Consider the following 22,337-nt stretch of genomic DNA (forward strand, 5'->3'; position numbering starts at 1 on the left):
TCCCCAAGGATCATAAATCTACAAGACACTCCAAACATCTCCCTCTTTACCTCTCTACCTCCCTCTCCGTCTTTCTTTCGCTCTCTCTCCTTCATCCACACACACACACTGAATCCTTCTCTACCTCCTACTTACCTACCTCTTTTACTCTCTCATTTTCTTCCCCTCTGTCTTTCTGTATTTTCTCTCTCTCTCTGCATCTCACTCTGCTCACCTGTTCACTCTCATTTCTCATTCACTTTCTTATGCCCTCTCTCTTTCTCCTTTAGACACATGTACTGTATATCCACAAATCGTTTGTCCTCTTACCATGACATCATTGCAAGCCTATTGTTAGTGTCAATAATTCAACAGTCAACCACAGAACATTGCCAACACATTCACTGTTAGACTGACATCACTCCACTGTCTTCACCTCACAGTTTTCACCTGACTTCTGCATCACCCACCTGCACACCTGCCTGGTACTCTGTACCTGTGATTCAGAACCTGCTCATGCTGTCACTTCCCCTAACTTACATTGTCAAACATGACAATCTGTCTAAGTTTTGTGGATGATATACACTTCCCCTCCCACTGCATTTTAAAGTATATCCAAGCCATTAACTACATGTATTTATCTTTTTTTCTTTCAGATACGCCATAAACCTCAAGCAGCATAACAGGTTGCACACATTCCACTCTGTCTTCTGTATTTCTGTCTCTCTGTTACAGGTAGGTTCTTAGTCCTTCTGAAGAGGCTCACTGCAGTCAGCACTGACCAGAATCCCCACGTGATGATAACCACCAACACATTCATCACCATAATCATCATATTGCGTTTCTCCATAAGTGGTAAAGGCACCCTGTGTGCTCTCCAGTATAATACAGAGTGTGCAATGGAAAGGTTTTTAACAGTCTCAATCATGGCCGCTACATTATTCAAATGTGTAATGGTAGTCAGTTTCTAACACCTGGAAACGTAGGTGGAAAACATTTCGAAATTGAGTAAAACAGGGAGGTAGAGCCTGAAATTGTCCAATTAAAGCAGAGATTTTTGTTTTCCGATCAAAAACGTTTTGCCACAGTGTGCCATAATGAACATCACCATGGTTTTACTGTGACTCTGCATCTTTGTACTGGGGACTGTAGTACTTGCTGTGGCCAGCAGGAGGGGGAGTGTACATGCCCCCACTTCCCTCTCTTTCCTCTCCCTCTGTCTGTCCCTCCCTCCCATGTCTCTCTCATCCTATCCCTAGTGAGAGGGGTTCCCCCAGTAACTTCACTTAGTTCACAGAAGGAGAACACATGTTGGAGAAGAAAGGGAGAACAAGAGAGAGAGAGGGACATAGATAAAGAGAGGGGGAAAAACAGAGGACCATAGACCTCTCTGAGACATCTGCGGGATTACTCTACCAGTGTGTTTGGGAGTGTGTTAGTGTGTGTGTGTGTTACCTGTTAACTGACCTTGTGTGTGTCTCTGTATGTGACTTTCCCTGGTCATGGATACCCCACTGACCACCCCACTCCTCCTCCTCTGCTCCCTCTCCTTTGTTCACGGGGCCATGGACTCCTGCTACGATGACGATGAGGGCGTCCCTAGCCGTTGCATGCCCAAGTTTGAGAACGCAGCCTTCAACCGCACGATCATGGCTTCCAACGTGTGTGGTTCACCGCCGGAGGACTACTGCATGCAGACGGGCTCGACACGCTCCTGCCACCACTGTAGCATATCGGACACAGGCCTCAGCCACAACGCCAGCCTGCTGACGGACTTCCACACAGACGAGGAACCCACCTGGTGGCAGAGCCAGTCCATGTTCTACAGAGTCCAGCACCCTAACTCCGTCAACCTCACCCTGCACCTTGGTAAGAACAACTCACTCTCTCGCTCTGCACCTTGGTAAGACCCACATTCACTCTCTCACCCCTCCTCTGTTAACCTCACCCTGCTCCTCGGTAAGAAGAACAATATTCAGTTTCATAAAGTTATGTTCACAATTAGTTGAGTTTGATGGGTCCTGCTCCAGCTGTGACTATGCAACCTCACCCTGCATCAGACCTGGGCAGAATGTTTTTTTGTGTTTAATTTGAAAATACCAACTTTTCAAATACTCGAGGTAGTCGAATATAGAGAATCAACTTAAGGCAACTATTGGCAACAATTTCCTTTCATATTCAAATACAGGTCTCAGAAAAATAAATAATATTTGAATATATGCAAGTTATTTGAAATATTTATTTGTTGCCTGCTATATATTTGATGAAGAACCAAAAACTAGAACAGTTTATTTAATTAGTCTAAATATATTATCATTTGCACATGGTTTGGAGGGCTTTCAGATATTAATATTAAGAATGAAATACATAATGATCTTTCGGTTGCTGGCACAACGCTCTTAACCACTAAGCTACCTGCCGCCCGCATCATTGTCATACGGTTCTTTAATGATAATTTTAGATTTTGGTTAATCATTTAAGATGGCGATTGCATTTGATGAACATCAGGGTCTCAAATGTTTTGTCACTCATTGCGCAACAGTCAGGCCTGAACATTCTTCCAGCAATGCTGAAACAAACATAACTTGCTTATTCCTCTGCAATAAGGCCTAGACTGATATCAAAATGTATCTGTCCTCCTATAGCTCCTAACCTTAAAAAAAGTATTTTACACACATAATAGGTGTCCATTACAATCAATGCAATAATCAGAATGCATTATTTGTCACCAGTACTTGAAAACTTGAATAAAACTGTAACTACATTATGCTCCATACATACATACATACATACATACATACATACATACATACATACATACATACATACATACTTCATGCTACAGTAGAAACAACAACACGATATACAGAAAATAAGGGACTTACTTTGATAGGAACGCACACATGTCCAAAGTTCTTATTTGTAAGGAAAACAAAGATGGAGGCAATGCGAGTGCCAGCCAGAACATGTTCCAGTTCGTGCAAGACTGCGCAAATGTCTGCATACTTGATGTGCTTGGAAGGGCTTGGAGGGAAGTTTGTCCGGCTCAGTAAAACCACAAACATAAATTGAAATGGCCTACTTCTATGTGAATGAATGAGGAGGCGGAACACACCTCAATTCAAACTGCTGTTAGAAAATACAACTTGTTAGAAAATTATTTGAAATTGACAAGTTGAAACATAGCCTATAGATAATTAGCAGGCAACTCGTGCTAACTGTCCTGTTACGTAACAATCACATTTTGGAACAGTGAGTGCATTCTGACATATTGTGCATAAAACAACTCACGCTGGAGCGACCATTAGAGATATTTGGAACTCACGTGTGAAAAGGTTAAGAAAGTCATACCAAGGATAATTCAGCTATTTGATTTTGAATTTTAAGAGCCCTTGAAGTATCAAAAAAAGATATTAAATTTTTTTGGGATGAAAACATATTTCTGACCTTACTGCTATTAGCTCATACAAACGCACTGAATAACAGATCCACTACATGGAACAACAGATAGTCCCCCCAAATATTCTAAAATAAGTTTATTCTGAAGTGCCTTTCCTATATCTGAGAGATATAGGACAGACATATATTTAACTTCTTAATTTTGGCACTAAACTATCTCCATATACCGCATACTTCCATTAATTTTTTTAAACTGGTACCGGGACCTTCAGATGAGTCTTGTGAGGCTTGTGGGCATCCTAGAGCAAAATGTAGAACATCATCGTGAGAGTCTCAGCTGTCCACAGAGGGGTCATATTAGTATGTAGCCCAAACCGTTTGGACACTACAGACAGAAGTTGTAGGCTGTACCAACTTCAGACGAGTCTTGTGAGGCTTGTGGGCATCGTAGAGCAAAACTGAGAACTTTCAATAGAGTGATCATAATACTTGTAGGCCAAACTGTTCGGACGCTACAGACGTTTTTGTGAGAAGACCGATTTTCGGGATGTCTCATGGTCTGACAAAGGGCGATATCGGTGGATGTGGTGGATTGAGATGCAGCCCATGCAAAAAAAAGAAGATATCTCTAGCTTAAACAGACAGATTTTTGTGGGGATTTTTGTATTATGTTAATTGCGTTTCCGCGGGGGCACGGAAATTGTAGGCTAAGAGTTAATAATTCACAGAGAGAGACTTCACTATGAGTCAAATCAACGACTCTAAAACATAATCCTTTCAATTGCCAATCACCCTGTGAGAAATTTTCTAAAGCAGAACATTTGTCCCTCACAATCTCAGTATTTTGTATTCCTCCACTACTGACACACACACAAACACACTTCTATTCCTCCGATAATGACTCAAAGCTTCTCTTCAGAAACCGCCATCCCGCCCATCAAATGTCACCCCCAGACATGGCTTAAAGTTACATTGTTGGAGTAATTGCAAGCAAACAGCCGCGAGGCTCAGGCTCTGTCTGGGAACCTTTTAGCTAAGCGGTCCAGGGAGGAATCCACCATGAGAACACACAGATGCATTCAATAAAACACATACTAGAAAACAAAATAGAGAACACTATACTCATATTTAAAGGCCCAGCGCAGTCGAAACATGACTTTCCTTTGTTTTATATATAGTTCCACACTATGAGGTTGGAATAATACTGTGACATTGTGAAAATGATGATAATGCCCTTTTAGTGAAAGGCAGCCTGAAATTTCTGCCTGTTTTGGTGGGAAAGAGATTTGGTCTGCCTGGTGACATCACCAGGCGGTAAATTAGTTTATAGACCAGTAAGAAAGTGTCATGAGCCCTCTCACTCCACTGGGTTACCACCTTAAGTTGTTTCCACTCTGCTCACCACTCTCTCTCTACTCAGCCTAACTAGCTCCACCTGTCCCTGCTCTGCTCGGCTCTAATTACTCTGCCAGCTGCGCTGCATTACCCACTAACCTCTCCCAGTATTTATAGCCCTGTCTTTCAGCTCTCCTGTGTCAGATCGTCTGCAAAGCTCACACCCGGAACCTGTTTGCTCGCGCTTCTGGCTCACCCTGGTTTTGTGACCCCGGACCTGCCTGGTTTTTGGATACTCTTCTGCCTCAGGAGATCCAGACCTGCTTCTGCCATTACGACTCCTGACTACTCTTCAATCCCGGTAACTCTGACCAGCCTTCTGCCTTGCTACATACGTATTTTGGATCTCCCTTGAACTGTACTGCTGCCTGGTTTCATTCCGCCCCGTTGTGTCTGTGTTTCCTCCCCCCAGGACTTCTGGACCACCAACCACCGGCGTCATCGGACGCATCGCTGCCACTGGGGGAGGCACAGACCCAGCACATCGGACGGGACAACCCCTGGAGCCTTCACTCACTCCCCTACATCCCTTTCCCCTTAAGTTTAAATAAACTTTCTGGTGTGACGCAATTGTGGTCCTCTTGTCGTCTGTCTGAACCGTGACAGTACGATCTGACCATTATGGACTCAGCGCACACTTCCCCCGACATGGAAACCGAAGAACCTGAGCAACCCACCGCCATGCTACGCCTGGAACACACTGAGAGAGAGCTAGGCCGCATGAGCGGCGACATCACCTCTCTGCTTCAGGCCGGCTACCAACAGCATCAGCAGTTCCAGCAGCACCAGCAGCAGTCCCAGCAGCAGCAACAACAACTCGCCATGATCATTCAACTCCTCACCAACCTGACCCCAGCCAGTCTGCCCACCAGCCCTGCCCCGAGTTACCTGCCCCGGTCATTGCAGCCGCTGCTCCGGAACCCAAGATTGGAAACCCCGAGCGGTTCAACGGCGATTCTACCCAGGTCCGGCCATTCCTGACTAGCTGCCGACTTCAGTTCTCCTTGCAGCCAAGGACCTTCGCCACGGAGGGGCTAAGGTTGGGTATGCCATCACTCACCTGACGGGCCGAGCTCGACTCTGGGGAACAGCAGAGTTCGAACGTCAAACCCCCGCATGTGCAACCTTCGACCGGTTTGCCGAGGAGATGCTGAAGGTGTTTGACCTGGATTCACCAACCGCAGAGGCGTCTCGTGAACTGTTCAGTATTCCGACAAGGCAGACGTACAGTCGCAGACCATTCCATCGACTTCCGAACCCTGGCTAGACGAAGTTCTTGGAACACACCATCGTTGGTGGACGCGTTCTTCCATAGTTTGGCTGACTATATCAAGGACGAGTTGGTCTCCCATGAACTGCCTTCCACTCTTGATGAAGCCATCGCACTGACTGTCAGGATCGACAGAGGGATACAGACCCGTCGTCGTGAGAGGGGGGCGCCAAGGTCCACCTACTACCGGCATTCGGAGAGATCCGACTGAGCTCCTGTCATCTACTGCCACTCACCCAGTTCAGCTTGATCAGTCTGAGCCTATGGAGATTGGGCGAGCCTCTCTCACTCCTGCAGAGCGCCAGCGACGCTTCACCTCAAACCTCTGCCTCTATTGTGGAGGTGATGGACATCGTGTGGTAACCTGCCCTTTAAAGGGCCGAAGCTCACCGGGCATAGGGGGAGTCCGGTTGAGTTCAATGACCATCCAGTCCTCCGACCGCAAACCCCTGCTGCAAGTTCACCTCCGCCTCCCTGACTCCAACTCACACCCTGGCTGCTCTGGTGGATTCTGGCGCCGAAGCCAACATAATGGACATCAAGCTGGCACGCCAACTGGGACTGGAGAACCTCCGTTTGACACCTCCTATTCCTGCCCGGGCACTGGACGGACACTTACTCGGATCGGTCACTCATGTCACGGCCCCGGTCTCGATGGGTCTGTCCGGAAACCATCAAGAAACTATCCAGTTTCACCTGCTCCCCTCTCCAGGCCAACCCCTCATCCTGGGTTACCCATGGCTCCGCCGGCACAACCCTCAGCTCGACTGGGTGACCGGGGTGATCAGGGAGTGGGGAGAGGACTGCCACCGAACCTGCCTGCTTGCCGCCGCACTACCCTCGGCCAGTACCTACTAACTCCGCTCCTGACCCCTCCAAGGACCCTGTGTCGATTCTGCCAAGTCCCTGCATCGTTGCAGCTCTGACCTGGGCTGTTGAGGAACAGGTGCTGGAGGCTCTCCGTAACCAGCCAGGTCCCAGCACTTGCCCAGCTTACCGCCTTTTTGTCCCCGAAGACCTGAGGTCCCAGGTCGTTCAGTGGGGACATGACTCCCGCCTAGCTTGTCACCCTGGCTCCACCCGCACTTACAACCTGCTCGCCCAGAGGTTCTGGTGGCCCTCTCTGAGGAAGGATGTACGGGAATTTGTCCAAGCCTGCCCCATCTGCAACCAACACAAGTCGTCCTGCCAGCCCCCCAGCCGGATTGCTGCAGCCCCTGCCTGTGCCCAGGAGTCCGCTGGTCCCTGCTGCGCCTTGTCCTCCTCCTCCACGGCTCGTCGATGGTGGTCTGGTTTACACCGTCCGCCGCCTGCTTCGGTCCAGACGGAGGGGTAGGGGTCTCCAGTACCTCATTGACTGGGAGGGCTATGGACCTGAGGAAAGGACCTGGGTGCCAGCTAGTCGGATTGTGGATAGGACTCTCATCACCGCTTTCCACCAACGGCATCCTGATCAACCTGCAATCCGTAGGGGCCGCCCCAGAGGGGTCTCTAACCGTCCTGCCCGCTCGGCTTCCTGTCCTGTGCCTGATCCTGTCTCGGGACCTGTCCCATCTCCCGACCACGGTCCTCCGGCTTCCTCCGAGGATGAGGACGTTCGCTCGGACCGTTCGGGGGAGTTCTAGCCCTCCTCCGGCTCCCCTCCTCCCGCCCGGCGTGGTGTTGCTCTTGGGACTTCTGGGGCCGTCCCCTTGGGGGGGGGTTCTGTCATGAGCCCTCTCACTCCACTGGGTTACCACCTTAAGTTGTTTCCACTCTGCTCACCACTCTCTCTCTACTCAGCCTAACTAGCTCCACCTGTCCCTGCTCTGCTCGGCTCTAATTACTCTGCCAGCTGCGCTGCATTACCCACTAACCTCTCCCAGTATTTATAGCCCTGTCTTTCAGCTCTCCTGTGTCAGATCGTCTGCAAAGCTCACACCCGGAACCTGTTTGCTCGCGCTTCTGGCTCACCCTGGTTTTGTGACCCCGGACCTGCCTGGTTTTTGGATACTCTTCTGCCTCAGGAGATCCAGACCTGCTTCTGCCATTACGACTCCTGACTACTCTTCAATCCCGGTAACTCTGACCAGCCTTCTGCCTTGCTACTACGTATTTTGGATCTCCCTTGAACTGTACTGCTGCCTGGTTTCATTCCGCCCCGTTGTGTCTGTGTTTCCTCCCCCCCCCAGGACTTCTGGACCACCAACCACCGGCGTCATCGGACGCATCGCTGCCACTGGGGGGAGGCACAGACCCAGCACATCGGACGGGACAACCCCTGGAGCCTTCACTCACTCCCTACATCCCTTTCCCCTTAAGTTTAAATAAACTTTCTGGTGTGACGCAATTGTGGTCCTCTTGTCGTCTGTCTGAACCGTGACAGAAAGAGAGTTCTAAACCGCTCTGCCAATAACAGCTAGTTTTCCGTTTTCCCCTCCCCACTCAGACGACTCCCAGACAGTCCTAGCTAAATTCTTGCTTGAGAAATTGTTCTTTGCAAAGAAGCTATTTTTGTTTCTTTTTCACCATTTTAATTGAAAACAATCACAGTAAGGTACTTTTTTATTATTTTTTATATTTTTTAGGGGGTAGATCAGCTTAATATTGCAGATAGATTGTAACTTCCATCAATGTAATTGTCTGCATCACTTCCAATCCCCCATGTTTATATATATATATATGTATATATGTGAGGGAAAAAAGTATTTGATCCCCTGCTGATTTTGTACGTTTGCCCACTGAAAAAGAAATGATCAGTCTATAATTTTAATGGTAGGTTTATTTGAACAGTGAGAGACAGAATAACAACAAAAAAATCCAGAAAAACGCCTGTCAAAAATGTTATAAATTGATTTGCATTTTAATGAGGGAAATAAGTATTTGACCCCTCTGCAAAACATGACTTAGTACTTGGTGGCAAAACCCCTGTTGGCAATCACAGAGGTCAGAAGTTTCTTGTAGTTGGCCACCAGGTTTGCACACATCTCAGGAGGGATTTTGTTCCACTCCTCTTTGCAGATCTTCTCCAAGTCATTAAGGTTTCGAGGCTGACGTTTGGCAACTCGAACCTTCAGCTCCCTCCACAGATTTTCTATGGGATTAAGGTCTGGAGACTGGCTAGGCCACTCCAGGACCTTAATGTGCTTCTTCTTGAGCCACTCCTTTGTTGCCTTGGCCATGTGTTTTGGGTCATTGTCATGCTGGAATACCCATCCACGACCCATTTTCAATGCCCTGCTGAGGGAAGGAGGTTCTCACCCAATATTTGACGGTACATGGCCCCGTCCATCGTTCCTTTGATGCTGTGAAGTTGTCCTGTCCCCTTAGCAGAAAAACACCCCCAAAGCATAATGTTTCCACCTCCATGTTTGATGGTGGGGATGGTGTTCTTGGGGTCATAGGCAGCATTTCTCCTCCTCCAAACACGGCGAGTTGAGTTGATGCCAAAGAGCTCCATTTTGGTCTCATCTGACCACAACACTTTCACCCAGTTCTCCTCTGAATCATTCAGATGTTCATTGGCAAACTTCAGACGGCCCTGTATATGTGCTTTCTTGAGCAGGGGGACCTTGCGGGCGTTGCAGGATTTCAGTCCTTCACGGCGTAGTGTGTTACCAATTGTTTTCTTGGTGACTATGGTCCCATCTGTCTTGAGATCATTGACAAGATCCTCCTATGTAGTTCTGGGCTGATTCCTCACCGTTCTCATGATCATTGCAGCCCCAGGCCGAGGGAGACTGACAGTTCTTTTGTGTTTCTTCCATTTGCGAATAATCACACTAACTGTTGTCACCTTCTCACCAAGCTGCTAGGCGATGGTCTTGTAGCCCATTCCAGCCTTGTGTAGGTCTACAATCTTGTCCCTGACATCCTTGGAGAGCTCTTTGGTCTTGGCCATTGTGGAGAGTTTGGAATCTGATTGATTGATTGCTTCTGTGGACAGGTTACTTTTATACAGGTAACAAGCTGAGATTAGGAGCACTCCCTTTAAGAGTGTGCTCCTAATCTCAGCTCGTTACCTGTATAAAAGATACCTGGGTGCCAGAAATCTTTCTGATTGAGAGGGGGTCAAATAATTATTTCCCTCATTAAAATGCAAATCAATTTATAACATTTTTGACATGCGTTTTTCTGGATTTTGTTGTTGTTATTCTGTCTCTCACTGTTCAAATAAACCTACCATTAAAATTATAGACTGATCATGTCTTTGTCAGTGGGCAAACGTACAAAATCAGCAGGGGATCAAATACTTTTTTCCCTCACTCAACATATACATACAGTGGGGGAAAAAATAATTTAGTCAGCCACCAATTGTGCAAGTTCTCCCACTTAAAAAGATGAGAGAGGCCTGTAATTTTCATCATAGGTACACGTCAAATATGACAGACAAAATGAGGAGAAAAAAAATCCAGAAAATCACATTGTAGGATTTTTAATGAATTTATTCGCAAATTATGGTGGAAAATAAGTATTTGGTCAATAACAAAAATTTCTCAATACTTTGTTATATACCCTTTGTTGGCAATGACACAGGTCAAACGTTTTCTTGTAAGTCTTCACAAGGTTTTCACACACTGTTGCTGGTATTTTGGCCCATTCCTCCATGCAGATCTCCTCTAGAGCAGTGATGTTTTGGGGCTGTCGCTGGGCAACACGGACTTTCAACTCCCTCCAAAGATTTTCTATGGGGTTGAGATCTGGAGACTGGCTAGGCCACTCCAGGACCTTGAAATGCTTCTTACGAAGCCACTCCTTCGTTGCCCGGGCGGTGTGTTTGGGATCATTGTCATGCTGAAAGACCCAGCCATGTTTCATCTTCAATGCCCTTGCTAATGGAAGTAGGTTTTCACTCAAAATCTCATGATACATGGCCCCATTCATTCTTTCCTTTACACGGATCAGTCGTCCTGGTCCCTTTGCAGAAAAACAGCCCCAAAGCATGATGTTTCCACCCCATGCCTTACAGTAGGTATGGTGTTCTTTGGATGCAACTCAGCATTCTTTGTCCTCCAAACGCGACAAGTTGAGTTTTTACCAAAAAGTTCTATTTTGGTTTCATCTGACCAAATGACATTCTCCAAATCCTCTTCTGGATCACCCAAATGCACTCTAGCAAACTTCAGACGGGCCTGGACATGTACTGGCTTAAGCAGGGGGACACGTCTGGCACTGCAGGATTTGAGTCCCTGGCGGCGTAGTGTGTTACTGATGGTAGGCTTTGTTACTTTGGTCCCAGCTCTCTGCAGGTCATTCACTAGGTCCCCCCGTGTGGTTCTGGGATTTTTGCTCACCGTTCTTGTGATCATTTTGACCCCACGGGGTGAGATCTTGCGTGGAGCCCCAGATCGAGGGAGATTATCAGTGGTCTTGTATGTCTTCCATTTCCTAATAATTGCTCCCACGGTTGATTTCTTCAAACCAAGCTGCTTACCTATTGCAGATTCAGTCTTCCCAGCCTGGTGCAGGTCTACGATTTTGTTTCTGGTGTCCTTTGACAGCTCTTTGGTCTTGGCCATAGTGGAGTTTGGAGTTTGACTGTTTGAGGATGTGGACAGGTGTCATTTATACTGATAACAAGTTCAAACAGGTGCCATTAATACAGGTAACGAGTGGAGGACAGAGGAGCCTCTTAAAGAAGACGTTACAGGTCTGTGAGAGCCAGAAATCTTGCATTTTTGTAAGTGACCAAATACTTATTTTCCACCATAATTTGCAAATAAATTCATTAAAAATCCTACAATGTGATTTTCTGGAGAAAAAAGTTCTCCATTTGTTTGTCATAGTTGACGTGTACCTATGATGAAAATTACAGGCCTCTCTCATCTTTTTAAGTGGGAGAACATGCACAATTTGTGGCTGACTAAATACTTTTTTTCCCCACTGTACCATGTATGATATCCGGAGGGAATACCAAAACAAATTGTGCATGAAAGAAAAATATAGATTTCATATTTGTCAAATTATTGAGCATGTGCTGAAAACTCAGAAATGCATCAGAAATCTGCCTTAGTTTCAGCATATCAAAAAACATATCAAGATCTGGATATGGACCTCAGCTAAGAGAACCAAATCTGGGATCATTATAGCTTAATATCTTAAATGTGCTGAGAAAACACAGATATGAGATGTATACAGTCAGTATTTGTTAACATGAAGAGACAGAATAGGATGTCACATATCTCAGGATATTGAATGAGTCCGTATGCGGCCATAGCAAGTGTCCATGTGTGATATTCGAAGTAATCCCAATATCATATACAGTGCATTTGGAAGGTATTCAGACCCCTTTACTTTTTCCACATTTTGTTACTTTACAGACTTATTCAAAAATGGATTAAATCTATACACAATACCCCATAATGACAAAGCAAAAACAGGTTTTTAGAAATGTTGACTAATTTATTAAAAATAAAAAAACTGAAATATCACATTTACATACGTTTTCAGACCCTTTACTTAGTACTTTGTTGAAGCACCTTTGGCAGCGATTACGGCCTCAAGTCTTCTTCGGTACTCTGCTACAAGCTTGGCACACCTGTATTTCGGGAGTTTCTACCATTCTTCTCTGCAGATCCTCTCAAGCTCTGTCAGGTTGGATGGGGAGTTTTGCTGCACAGCTATTTTCAGGTCTTTCCAGAGATGTTAGATCGGGTTCAAGTCTGGGCTCTGGCTGGGCCACTCAAGGACATTCAGAGACTTGTCCTGAAGCCACTCCTGCATTGTCTTGGATGTGTGCTTAGGGTTGTTGTCCTGTTGGAAGGTGAACCTTCGCCCCAGTCTGAGGTCCTGAGCGCACTGACGCAGGTTTTCATCAAGGATCTCTCTGTACTTTGCTCCATTCATCTTTCCCTCGATCCTGACTAGTCTCCCAGTCCCTGCCACTGAAAAACATCCCCACAGCATGATGCTGCCACCACCGTGCTTCACTGTATAGATGGTGCCAGGTTTCCTCCAGACTTGGCATTCAGGCCAAAGTGTTCAATCTTGGTTTAATCAGACCAGAGAATCTTGTTTCTCATGGTCTGAGAGTCTTTAGGTGCCTTTTGGCAAACTCCAAGCGGGCTGTCATGTGCCTTTAACTGAGAAGTGGCTTCCCTCCGGCCACTCTACCATAAAAGCCTGATTGGTGGAGTGCTGCAGAGATGGTTGTCCTGGAAGGTTCTCACATCTCCACAGAGGAAATCTGAAGCTCTGTCAGAGTGGCCATCGGGTTCTTGGTCACCTCCCTGACCAAGGCCCTTCTCCCCCGATTGCTGAATTTGGCCGGGCGACCAGCTCTAGGACGAGTCTTGGTGGTTCCCAACTTTTTGCATTTAAGAATGATGGAGGCCACTGTGTTCTTGGGGACCTTCAATGCTGCATAACGTTTTTGGTACCCTTCCCCAGATCTGTCCCCTCGACACAATCCTGTCTCGAAGCTCTAACGACAAAATTTTTCTACCTCATGACTTGGTTTTTGCTCTGACGTGCACTGTCAACTGTGGGACCTTATATAGACAAATGTGTTTCTTTCCAAATCATGTCCAATCAATTGAATTTACCACAGGTGGACTTAGGGCTGTGGCGGTCACAACTTTTTGTCAACAGGTGAATTTCAAGCAATTAACTGTCGGTCTCAATGTAATAGACCGTTAAATAACATAAACACATTTAGCATCTCTTGGGTTCCACACATAGCCTACAAGCCATAAATCCATGTAATATAGCCTACACCTTCACAATAAATCCATTATTTATTTTAGACAGGTCTAAAGAAGCATGATACGAAGAAAATATAGTCTATTTCAGAAGAAAATAATAGCATTCTCTGAGTTGTCCTTATGTTAGGTCCTGATGTGGCTATGCCAAATGGATGTGGGCTACATTAGTTCATTTAACAGAAAATATTTGCTTATAATTTACTAGCGGCCATCTTTTTATTAGTTGCCATCACTCTGTTTTTCCACAATTGCATAGCCTATAGAAATATTGCGCAACATGAGCTCATGGGCTCTCATTAGGCGTTTGATTAGATTTTCGAATACATTTGCATTGATGTCAGAGTGATTAGAGGGACAATAGAGTGCTGAGTACCAGGCAGTTAGTAAGTTTGGTAGGCTAATAATGACCAGCAGCAGCATCAGAGCTTGGAGATGCCTAATTACCGTGACTAAACGGTCATGTGGAATTTGACTGCCTTCATGGCTCGTGACCACCGGTGTGGCGGTAATACGGTCACCGCAACAGCCCTAGGTGGACTCCAATCAAGTTGTAGAAACATCTCAAGAATGATCAATGAAACAGGATGCACCTGACCGTAATTTAGAGTCTCAAAGCAAAGGGTCTGAATACTTATGTAAATAAGGTATTTCTGTTTCGTTTTTTATATACATTTGCAAAATGTCTAAAAACCTGTTTTCCCTTTGTCATAATGGGGTATTGTGTGTAGATCGATGAGGATTAAAAAAAAAAATCAATTTTAGAATAAGGCTGTAACGTAACAAAATGTGGAAGAAGTCAAGGGATCTGAATACTTTCCGAATGCACTGTATGTCTAAAAGGCACATCTGGATTCAGAATTTTTCAGTATATGGTGCATTTCCCCCCTCCAAAAAATGCATTGGAAATAGTCTGTATTATGTAGAATATCAAAAACATTTAATGTAAAGATATACCCTGATATGGACTCTTTTGCCCAGTGGTGGATAAACCGCCTCTACCCTTCGTGCAATCACTGGAGAATAAACTGGACAAGCTCCGTTCGAGACTATCCTATCAACGTGATCTGAAGAACTGTAATATCCTATGTTACAGTTCGTGGCTGAACAGGAACATAGAAAATATACGTCTAACTGGTTTTTCTATACATCGACAGGACAGAACGGCAGCGTCGGGTAAGCTCAGGGAGGATGGGGTGTGTCTCTTTGTTAACAACAGCTGGTGCGCAATCTCTAATATTAAGGAAGTATCTAGGTTTTGCTCACCTTCTTCAGAATACCTCATGATAAGCTGTAGACCATGCTATTTACCAAGAGAGTTTTCATCTATATTGTAGCTGTTTATTTACCACCACAAACTGATGCTGGCACTAAGACCGCACTCAACAAGCTGTATAGGGCTGTAAGCAAAGAATTCCCACCCAGAGGCGGCGCTCCTAGTGGCCAGTCATTTTAATGCATGAAAACTTAAATCTGTCTCACCTCATTTCTACCATGATGTCACCTGTGCAACTAGGAGCAAAAAAACTCTAGATCACTTTTACTCCACACACAGAGACCCATACAAAGCACTCCCTCACCCTCCATTTGGCAAATCTGACCATAACTCTATCCTCCTGATTCCTGTCTACAAGGAAAAACTCAAACAGGAAGTACCAGTGATGCACTCAATATGGAAGTGGTCCGATGAACCGGATGCTAAGCTACAGGGCTGTTTCACTAGCAAAGACTGTAATATGTTCCGGGATTCATCCGATGGCATTGAGGAGTTTACCACAACAGTCACCGGCTTCATTAAGTAAGGCATCAACAACGTCATCCCGACAGTGACCGTACGTACATATCCCAACTAAAAGCCATGGATTACAGGTTACATCAGCACTGAGCTAAAGGCTAGAGCTGCCGCTTTCAAGGAGTGGGACACTAATCCGGACGCTATAGGAAATCCCGCTACGCCCTCCGACGAACCATCAAACAGACAAAGCCTCAATACAGGACTAAGATCGAATCCTACTACACTGGCTCTGATGCTCATTGGATGTGTCAGGGCTTGCAAACTATCACGGATTACAAAGTGAAACCCAGCAACGAGCTGTCCAGTGACGCGATCCTACCAGACGAGCTAAATGCCTTTTATGCACACTTCGAGGGAAGCAACATTGAACCATGCTGTTCCAGAAGACTGTGTGATCACGCACTCCGTAGCCGATGTGAGTAAGACCTTTAAACAGGTTAACGTTCACAAGGCCGCAAGGCGGATTCCCAGGATGCGTACTCAGAGCCTGCACTGACCAGCTGGCAACCCTCCCTGACCCAGTCTGTAATGCTCACATGTTTCAAGCAGACCACCATAGTCCCTTTAAAAAATAAATAATATTTAACCTTTATTTAACCAGGTAAGCCAGTTCAAAACAAGTTCTCATTTACAACTGCGACCTGGCCAGGATAAAGCAAAGCAGTGCGATAAAAACAACAACACAGAGTTACACATGGGATAAAACAAAACATACAGTCAATAACACAATAGAAAATCAATATTCAGTGTGTGCAAATGTAGTAAGTTATGGAGGTAAGGCAATAAATAGGCCATAGTGCAAAATAAATACAATTTAGTATTAACACTGGAATGATAGATGTGCAGAAGATGATGTGAAAATAGAGGTACTGGGGTGCAAGTGACCAAAATAAATAACAATATGGGGATGAGGTAGTTGGGTGGGCTAATTACAGATGGGCTGTGTACAGGTGCAGTGATCGTTAAGCTGCTCTGACAACTGATGCTTAAAGTTAGTGAGGGACGTAAGAGTCTCCAGCTTCAGAGATTTTTGCAGTTCGTTCCAGTCATTAGCAGCAGAGAACTGGAAGGAATGGTGGCCAAAAGAGGTGTTGACTTTGGGGATGACCAGTGAGATATACCTGCTGGAGCGCATACTACGGGTGGGTGTTGCTATGGTGACCAATGAGCTAAGATAAGGTGGGGATTTGCCTAGCAGTGATTTATAGATGACCTGGAGCCAGTGGGTTTGGCGACGAATATGTAGTGAGGGCCAGCCAACGAGAGCAACAGGTCACAATGGTGGGTAGTATATGGGGCTTTGGTGACAAAACCGATGGCACTGTGATAGACTACATCCAATTTGCTGAGTAGAGTGTTGGAGGCTATTTTGTAAATGACATCGCCAAAGTCAAGGATCGGTAGGATAGTCAGTTTTACGAGGGCATGTTTGGCAGCATGAGTGAAGGAGGCTTTGTTGCGAAAAAGGAAGCATATTCTAGATTTAACTTTGGATTGGAGATGCTTAATGTGAGTCTGGAAGGAGAGTTTACAGTCTAACCAGACACCTAGGTATTTGTAGTTGTCCACATATTCTAAGTCAGACCCGCCGAGAGTAGTGATTCTAGTCTAGCAGGCGGGTGCAATCAGCGTTCGATTGAAGAGCATGCATTTAGTTTTACTAGCGTTTAAGAGTAGTTGGAGGCTACGGAAGGAGTGTTGTATGGCATTGAAGCTTGATTGGAGGTTTAATAACACAGTGTCCAATGAAGGGCCAGATGTATAGAGGTGGATCTGAGAGTCACCAGCAGCAAGAGCGACATCATTGATATACACAGAGAATAGAGTCGGCCGAGAATTGAACCCTGTGGCACCCCCATAGAGACTGCCAGAGGTCCAGACAACAGGCCCTCTGATTTGACACATTGAACTCTATCTGAGAAGTAGTTGGTGAACCAGGCGAGGCAGTCATTTCAGAAACCAAGGCTATTTAGTCTGCCAATAAGAATGCGGTGATTGACAGAGTCGAAAGCCTTGGCCAGGTTGATGAAGACAGCTGCACAGTACTATCTTTAATCGATCGCGGTTATAATATCATTTAGGTCCTTTAGCGTGGCTGAGGTGCACCCATGACCAGCTCGGAAACCAGATTGCATAGCGGAGAAGGTACGGTGGGATTCGAAATGGACGGTGATCTGTTTGTTAACTTGGTTTTCAAATACTTTTGAAAGGCAGGGCAGGATGGATATAGGTCTGTAACAGTTTGGATCTAGAGTGTCACCCCTTTGAAGGAGGGGATGACAGCGGCAGCTTTCCAATCTCTGGGGATCTCAGATGATACAAAAGAGAGGTTGAACAGGCTAGTAATTGGGGTTGCTACAATTTCGGCGGCTAAGTTTAGAAAGAAAGGGTCCAGATTGTCTAGCCCAGCTGATTTGTAGGGGTCCAAATTTTGCAGCTCTTTCAGAACATCAGCTATCTGAATTTAGGTGAAGAAGAAGCGGGGGGGTGGGGGGTCCAGGGCAAGTTGCAGCGGAGGGTGCAGAGCTGGTGGCCGGGATAGGGGTAGCCAGGTGGAAAGCATGTCCAGCCGTAGCAAAATGCTTATTGAAATTCTCGATTATCGTAGATTTATCGGTGGTGAAAGTGTTTCCTAGCCTCAGTGCAGTGGGTAGCTGGGAGGAGGTGCTCTTATTCTCCATGGTCTTTACAGTGTCCCAAAACATTTTGGAGTTAGTGCTACAGGATGCACATTTCTGTTTGAAAAAGCTAGCCTTTGCTTTCCTAACTGATTGTGTATGTTGGTTCCTGTTTCCCTGAAAAGTTGCATATCGCGGGGGCTGTTCGATGCTAATGCAGTATGCCACAGGATGTTTTTTTGCTGGTCAAGGGCAGTCAAGTCTGGGGTGAACCAGGGGCTATATCTGTTCTTAGTTCGACATTTTTTGAATGGGGCATGCTTTCCCAGAGTCTGTTCCTGACTTGGGGACTGTGAAGAGACCCCTGGTGGGAAGTCTTGTGGGGTATGCATGGGTGTCTGAGCTGTGTGCTAGTCATTTGAACAGACATCACGGTGCTTTCAACATGTCACTACCTCTCACAAAGACCAGTAGTGATGCAGACAATCTCTCCTCTACTTTGAGCTGGGAGAGATTGACATGCATGTCATTGATGTTAGTTCTCCATGTACATTTAAGGGCAAGCCGTGATGCTCTGTTCCGGTCCAACTGTAATTTGCCTATGTCCATCTTTGTGGCACTTGGCCTAGACAACTGCCCTGGGGAATGCCTGACTCTACCTGGATTATGTTGGAGAGGCTTTCATGAAAGAACATCCTCTGTGTTCTGTTAGACAGGTAACTCTCAAACCACAATATAGCAGTGGATGTAAAGCCATAACACGTGTTTTTCCAGCAGCAGATTATGATCTATAATTTCAAAAGCTGCACTGAAGTCTAACAAAACAGCTCCCACAAGCTTCTTCTTCTTAATTTATTTCAGCCAATCATCAGTCACTTGTGTTAGTGCCGTACATGTTGAGTGCCCTTCTCTATAAGAATGCTGAAAGTCAGTTGTTAATTTGTTTACTGTGAAATAGCATTGTATCCGGTCAAACAAAATTGTTTCCAAAAGTTTAATAAGGGTTGGTAGCAGGCTGATTGGTTGGCTGTTTGAGCCAGTAAAGGGTTCTTTGCTATTCTTGGGTAGCGGAATTACTTTAGCTTCCATCCAGGCCTGAGGGCAATCACGGTCAATCACCCTCGGTCTGGGGCTCCATGCAAGTTCTCACCTCGTGGGGTATCAATGAGCATGAGGAAGGTGAGGGATCAGCCCAGAACTACACGGCAGGACCTGGTCAATGACCTGAAGAGAGCTCGGACCACAGTCTCAAAGAAAACCATTAGTAACACACTACGCCGTCATGGATTAAAATCCTGCAGCGCACGCAAGGTCCCCCTGCTCAAGCTAGCGCTTGTCCAGGCCCGTCTGAAGTTTGCCAATGACCATCTGGATGATCCAGAGGAGGAATGGGAGAAGGTCATGTGGTCTGATGAGACAAAAATAGAGCTTTTTGGTCTAAACTCCACTCGCCGTGTTTGGAGGAAGAAGAAGGATGAGTACAACCCCAAGAACACCATCCCAACCATGAAGCATGGAGGTGGAAAAATTATTCTTTGGGGATGCTTTTCTGCAAAGGGGACAGGACGACTGCACCGTATTGAGGGGAGGATGGATGGGGCCATGTATCGCGAGATCTTGGCCAACAACCTCCTTCCCTCAGTAAGAGCATTGAAGATGGGTCGTGGCTGGGTCATCCAGCATGACAACGACCCGAAACACACAGCCAGGGCAACTAAGGAGTGGCTCCGTAAGAAGCATCTCAAGGTCCTGGAGTGGCCTAGCCAGTCTCCAGACCTGAACCCAATAGAAAATCTTTGGAGGGAGCTGAAAGTCCGTATTGCCCAGCGACAGCCCCGAAACCTGAAGGATCTGGAGAAGGTCTGTATGGAAGAGTGGGCCAAAATCCCTGCTGCAGTGTGTGCAAACCTGGTCAAGACCTACAGGAAATGTATGATCTCTGTAATTGCAAACAAAGGTTTCTGTACCAAATATTAAGTTCTGCTTTTCTGATGTATCAAATACTTATGTCATGCAATAAAAAGCAAATTAATTACTTAAAAATCATACAATGTGATTTTCTGGATTTTTGTTTTAGATTCTGTCTCTCACAGTTGAAGTGTACCTATGATAAATATTACAGACCTCTACATGCTTTGTAAGTAGGAAAACCTGCAAAATCGGCAGTGTATGAAATACTTGTTCTCCCCACTGTATATATATATAATCACATTAACACTTTATACATTTGTTCTAATATTGTAATATTGTTGTATTATTGTAATATTGTTGTATTGTGTTATTATAAATGTAGATATGTAGTAGAGTATTGGTGTAATAATGTGTTGATTGTGATGCAATTGCCTTAATCTTGTTTGGACCCCAGGAAGAGTAGCTGCTGCCTTGCCAGCAGCAGCTAATGGGGATCCTTAATAAATACAAAATGTATGTTTTTAAATAATAATGGGGTTTGACATAAGGGGACGGAGATTTTGTGTCCATCAATCAGGTCAGTGTCCATTGTGTCTGTCGAGGAAGCAAATTACATGATCACCTCTACCTTTCTCCCTCAAGACCTCTAAGACTACGTCCCAAATGGCACCCTATTCCCTCTATAGTACACTACTTTTGAGCAGGGCCCATTGGGCTCTGGTCAAAAGTAGTGCACTATAGGCAAATACGGTGCCATTTGGGATATATCCATCCAGTACATCCACTTAAAGGCTAGCTTTTCCTCCCATTCATCTTGTACATGTCACATGTGTGTGTGCAGTGAGCTCCCAGCCATCAGTCAAACAGGATAGATCCGGCAGAGCGACCAGCTAGGGAATTATTTATCCTGACACCTCTGAGTATAACTAACATCCTCTCCATTGTAGGTGTAACGAAAATCCCAATGTGAGAATGAAAAAACTAGTTTTGCTTCAAGAGAGAAACCGATGACAGGTCTTTGAAATGTCAGAGAGTACGACTGACTGTCTCTGGAGGGAGGAAGTGTTTAAATATTATGGTCTGGGACCAGGAAACTTGTTTGTCAGTCTATGGATATGGAATTTTACTAGGAGGAAGGAGGAGAGCAGTGCTCTGTGGCTTTGTTGGTCATAATCTCTGGTTAGTTCTCTCAGACAGAGAGAGAGGCTGGGGAATGCCTGGTAATGTGGTATTCTAACGCAACAGCCCCTGGTCTTGAATCTGTTTGAATATGTGAGCCTTTGTCCAGGAAGACCATACTACATTACACTGTAAGATCACGTTGTTCAATATTTAGCCTCTGGGTACTCCATGTCTCTCTCTTTCTATTATTTTGAGTTGCCTCCGCCTGGACTGGAGAGAGGTTTCTGTTGTTTGTGTAAAACAGAAAATGGTTTTATTCAAGTCGACATCCCCCATCCTGTGTCTCTCACAAAACCAGGGTCACAGTGTTTCTTCCTCCTCCATATTGATTACAACCCGACCGTGTCCCATCTGTGGTCCACTAGGGGGGCCTGCCTGGGCTAGCCTTCAACATGCCTGTTATTCTGTTTTCCTTTGGCCCTCCAAACAAAACAAGACCCCTCCGTCTCCGAAGGGTCGCCAGGACGATAAACACAGAGAAACACACCAGCAGGACGCAGGGACACACAGTGCAGCCAGGTCAGAAATGTGTCTGTGCAGAGGTAGGGGGGAGGATGGGAGTGGGGTTGGAGGAGGAGGGGGAGAGTAAACAAAACATGATGAGGAAGAAGAAAAATAAGAAGAGTGCTTGGCGGTCTGGTGGTATGTAATTGGGGTCAGATTGTTCCCAACACGTGCATAAACACACACACACACACACACACTCAAACACAGCTTTCTGTCTGCGTCTGTTTCCGATTGACTGATGTTAAAAGAAAGACACTTCCTGTCTCAGATGTTAAAGAATAAAAGTCTGACATAGTTGGCACAGTAACACTCTCACAGACGGACTCTAATTAAACAATTCAGTGCAAAGAGAAAACTACACTGTAACAAATTGCTGTAAATTTACAGCAAAACTTTCACAGTTAGCTACTGTAATTCTATATTACAGTGCAGTACTGTAAAGAGTAATGCATTATGAGGGCTCAATTACTGTAATTTTACAATACAATTTTATAGGAAAGTACTGCATTACCTGTTTTGCTGTATATTTAAAGCAGCATAGTTTGAATTATGGTACATTGTCGGAAAATATTGTCGGTGGAGAAATAATGTCTGGCTCATTA

General features: G+C 45.5%; 1 protein-coding gene across 1 annotated transcript in view; it reads left to right on the plus strand.

Moving 5' to 3' along the window:
- Positions 1-1,295: 1,295 nt before the first annotated feature.
- Positions 1,296-22,337, plus strand: part of LOC121541497 (laminin subunit gamma-3) — a 224,050-nt gene continuing 203,008 nt past the window's right edge. Inside the window, exon 1 of the mRNA XM_041850554.2 lies at positions 1,296-1,848. Coding sequence (XP_041706488.1) covers positions 1,482-1,848 — 367 coding nt within the window. The 5' untranslated portion in view covers positions 1,296-1,481. The remainder of the gene's footprint in view (positions 1,849-22,337) is intronic.

Source organism: Coregonus clupeaformis, chromosome 27 (assembly GCF_020615455.1).
Source record: "Coregonus clupeaformis isolate EN_2021a chromosome 27, ASM2061545v1, whole genome shotgun sequence".
Taxonomy (NCBI): Eukaryota; Metazoa; Chordata; class Actinopteri; order Salmoniformes; family Salmonidae; genus Coregonus; species Coregonus clupeaformis.